We start from the raw sequence: 4,265 nt of genomic DNA on the forward strand, positions 1-4,265 counted from the left end.
TTACACACTGGACCTTTAATACATCAGGCTGGTTATATGGCTGGGTGAAGGCAGCAGTGTGTGAAACAGTTTCCAGTCTCTGTCCTGCACAGTAACCCTTTTGGTTCACATATTTTAATTCAATATACATTTTCCAAAACTGATACAAATACACATATTGTATAATACAAATTACATAATGGTGTGTTTCTAAGAATTATATTAGCGGTAGTTCTTTTTTGGAAGAACAATAAAGTTGAATAAAGTGTAATTGAATAAAAATACACTAATGAAACCCAAATGGCCATCTGTGTGTTTCTGAAAGCTATCTGGAAGCTGCAGAGCGGATGATGTCTTCCATAATATCCACCTGAAAGAAAAGATCCAGAGACACGTTGTTTGTCATGTGAGCTGACTATCATGTATCCGTGTCACTGGCTGACTGAGGCAAGGAGCCTTCAAACTGCATCAGATGCCTCTCAGAGAATGAACATCAACACTGACAGCAGTGTTTTTCCCTTATAGTAACCTGAATTTATTTAATATCGATTGCCCCAAATCTGCTTTCAGAAAAGATGATGTTGAATATACACTTTAGAGTGTTTGGAACTTATTATAGAAAACAATTATATTAAAAAACTGTGTAAGAAACTGACTAAGGACTGACTAAGCAGTGTGCTCCATGCATAAATTGACAGGCTGTGCAACTGCTTGTTGGGATTGTGGGGAGATCTGAGTGCAATCATGCTCTTTGTGTTTGAAACGTGGTCTGATCCTCTGGACATGCAAGTAACCATGATCAGTTGATAACATATGGGGCTCATCTGAGTCCGGTGTAGTTACCAGATGTGCTCGGCCTGCCTGATTTGCTCAGGATTTTGCATTTACAGATTCTGTAACACACTATGACTGACTGTAAGTTGGAAAGTGTGTGTGTGTGTTCTCACTGCAATACCTCCTGCTTCATCAGTACAGTGCATGTCCAACTCTCAACAGAGGTGAGAAGGAAATGCATTGGCTCAAGGCTAAAACACACATCATATGACGAGCGTCAAGCAGAACTGTTTTGACTAAAACTGATTGTACTCTACTAAAGGACATTAGCTTAAAATCATCTGTGGACACTACTATTTAAACTCACCTAAAGAGCTATCACTCGTCACGTCATTTTTTGCATTATAATTTATCATTTTAGGGCGCAGCAATGCTGTAAATAGGACAGTGGCATGAAGCAATGCGGGGCAGTTAGTTGGAGCTAGTGTGGGGGTTATAGATAGAAAATAATAGGGCCTTTAGCTACTTAGCAACTTCCATCATCAGCTCAGAAAAAAGGTTGTGTTATGATTAGCTAATGTAACGTTAATAACTTCAGAACTTTAGCACCACTTTCGCAAACATTAGCTAAGTTATCTGAAAACTGTGTTTGTAACTGTAGTGTACAGTCCATGTATAGATACACACATATGTTTATAGATGTGATGTACATAATATAAGTAACCATGTATACTCATATCATATACCTAATCAGAATGCAACCAGAGAGATAATGAAAATTAGTCAAAAGGACCAGTGTGCGGAAATAAGTGCCATCTAGTGGTTGCAAGTCCCTCACGTCACATTCCCCTTCCAATTGTATAGGTAAAACTATGGTGGCTGCAATATGTGAGCAAAGAGGCCCTATCTAGAGCCAGAGTTTGGTTTGTCCATTCTGGGCTACTGTAGAAACACGGCAGTTCAACATGGATTCCATAGAAGTATCGTCTGTAGATAAAAACAGCTATTTCTAAGGTTACAAAAACGTAACAATTCTTATATTCAGGTGATTATTCACTAATGAAAACACAGCTATGGATATTATATTCCATTTCTGACAATAGATTCTCCTAAATGGACCTTTAACTAATAATATTTTGAATTAAATGCAAAGTATTTTCTGAAGCTGATGATGGAAGTAGATAAAGAATGAGACATCTCGCTTTTTTCACATCGGTTGAGAGTTGCACAAGCAACAACCAATCATACAGGATGATGGTCACTAAGTTCTTCTTATGCATTTACATTATTTATTTATTTATTTTTTGTCGTAATGCATGCCTACAGTTGCCTAGCACCCACAGCATTTACAGCATTTGCCTAAGCTGTCTCTACCAGCAGCTGGCTGTGCATTAAGGTCACTGAGTTTTACCTGGCTGTTCTTTCCCACACTGAGGTTCTTGAGCTGGTAGACAGTCACTTGACCGTCACTGTCTCCTACCAGGACACAGTCTGTCTGTGTGGCAAACAGCAGGGACGTCATCTTCACACCAGGGGCAGCAGGCTGCACAATGACTGGGTCCAAGCTGTAGGAGAGAAGACAAGCAGGATTACTCTTGGCTCAGACAGAGAGACAGAGCAATCATAGACAGATCATCCTACCCTCAGTCTGACTCACATGCTGGAATTCAGGTCCCAAATTTCCAGCTGTCCCTCATTGACAGCTCCAAATACTGTGGCCCACTTCGGGGACCACTTGATGTCGCACACGGCTTTCTGCGTAGAGCTGAAACCTAACACAGGGTTGAGGTGGTCCTGCTTCCACAACTGGATGGTCCAGTCAGAGGAGCAGCTCAGGAACACATCAGGAATGAGTGGACACCATATGATGCAGTTCACAGGACACTGCGGGGAGAGACGTGAAGGTTACCGAAGATCTCTCTGATTACTTAACCCTGTGGCAGAACACACACCCAAGTGATTACAGATTTTATTATCAAGCTGGAAACTCTAATCCAGAGAAAGGATTGGTGGTGGTCCGAGATAGAAAAAGATGAGATGAGAAGAGAATTCATCTTAATAGTGATTGGTTTAACTATTTCTAGAATAACTTGAACTTGAACCACAGCAGTAATAACGTCTACACTAGGGATTAGTTATTCAATTATTAAGATTAATAAGGTTTTGTTTCGGCAAATTACGTTACAAGTACCCTAAAGGCTTAATAGATCAGTACCACGTTATAATAAGATATTTTTACAGTATTACAACATACAAATTTATCAAGTTATAACAATAAACTATTAACTTGCTACATGATACTGATCCATTTTTCTTTCTCTGGTGTGGCAGCAATATCCTTTGCAAAGCCATTTTGTTAAGTTTTTTTTTCATTTGCTTAACAGAATGTTCTAAATCATGATATATCAGTCTAACATAAGAAATGTGTTTTGTGTCCCCATTGTGCTCATGGTGTGCATGTACTTCATTGTGCATGTGCCAGTTAATGCCGTTCATCAAAAAATTGCTGCATAGTGCTACTATTCAAATACTCCACAGGGTACCAGTAAACTAAAATGTATAATGTAACTGCATTTTTACAGAAAACAGCCATGGCTGAAGAAGGAATGCATTGTGGGACAAAACATTAATGTATTGAACAAGCTGACACAAATATAAGCCTCTGAGGTTAGTGTGGAAAAATAAGCAAAGGTCTTGTGGTCTTTTTTGTTTTACTTTGTTTTAAATCAGTCTAATCAGAAGGAGCTTTTATTCTAAAGAACTTACAAAGTGCTTCCTGTAAGTATCCAGAAACTGCTGACTGTTGGAGCTGGAGCACTTATGGATGAGACCTTCCCATGTGCCAACCAAGTAGATACCGGAATCCTGGAAGAACAATGAAACGCAGGAAAGAAGTGAAGTGAAATGAAGTCAACGTCAAAATCTTAAAAATATAAAGTTTTACTAAAATTGTTCAGCACGAATTAGTTGCTGTTTCACAGCTCAGCTGAAACCAGTCCATTAACCAACTTACTCTTGGATGGAAGTCAAAACACAGGCCGGGAGACAGTGCTGACAGAACACTCTCTGTCTTCTTTTCCGTCTTGTTGCCTCCAGCCTTCTTCTTTGTATTATGAATCTTTTTGAGCTTCATCAGCTCTATGGCAAGAGACACACAACTGGTTTGAAAAGCAATATAAAGTAAAGTAGGCAAATTAAAGGTGATAGCATTTAAAATTCTAAATGTGTGGTTTTAATTTTGTCCCTTTGCAGTTCAAACGTGATAAAAATGCCCCGCCCCTTTTTGCTCTGTGCCCCAGTAAAAGTTAATAAAAAATCAGTCAGAACCTCAGTCAAATATCTCCTTTTCTGTTCTTAGATATGCTACCTAGCTAACTAATGACTGATTAGCTAGCTAGCTAACATTAGCCCTCAAACATAACTAGCTATGTAAAAAGTGATGTAGATAAGCTAGCGAGTTAGCTACCATTTTGTTAACATTAGCTAGCTAATATGTATATATATATATATAT

General features: G+C 38.8%; 1 protein-coding gene across 1 annotated transcript in view; it reads right to left on the bottom strand.

Annotated features, from left to right (window-relative positions):
- Positions 1-275: 275 nt before the first annotated feature.
- Positions 276-4,265, bottom strand: part of dnai4 (dynein axonemal intermediate chain 4) — a 10,857-nt gene continuing 6,867 nt past the window's right edge. Inside the window, 5 exon segments of the mRNA XM_035671052.1 lie at positions 276-349; positions 2,165-2,318; positions 2,411-2,637; positions 3,520-3,618; positions 3,767-3,891. Coding sequence (XP_035526945.1) covers positions 305-349; positions 2,165-2,318; positions 2,411-2,637; positions 3,520-3,618; positions 3,767-3,891 — 650 coding nt within the window. The 3' untranslated portion in view covers positions 276-304.

Source organism: Morone saxatilis, unplaced genomic scaffold (assembly GCF_004916995.1).
Source record: "Morone saxatilis isolate NCDOM2014 unplaced genomic scaffold, NCSU_SB_2.0 Contig23, whole genome shotgun sequence".
In the NCBI taxonomy this organism is placed as follows: Eukaryota; Metazoa; Chordata; class Actinopteri; family Moronidae; genus Morone; species Morone saxatilis.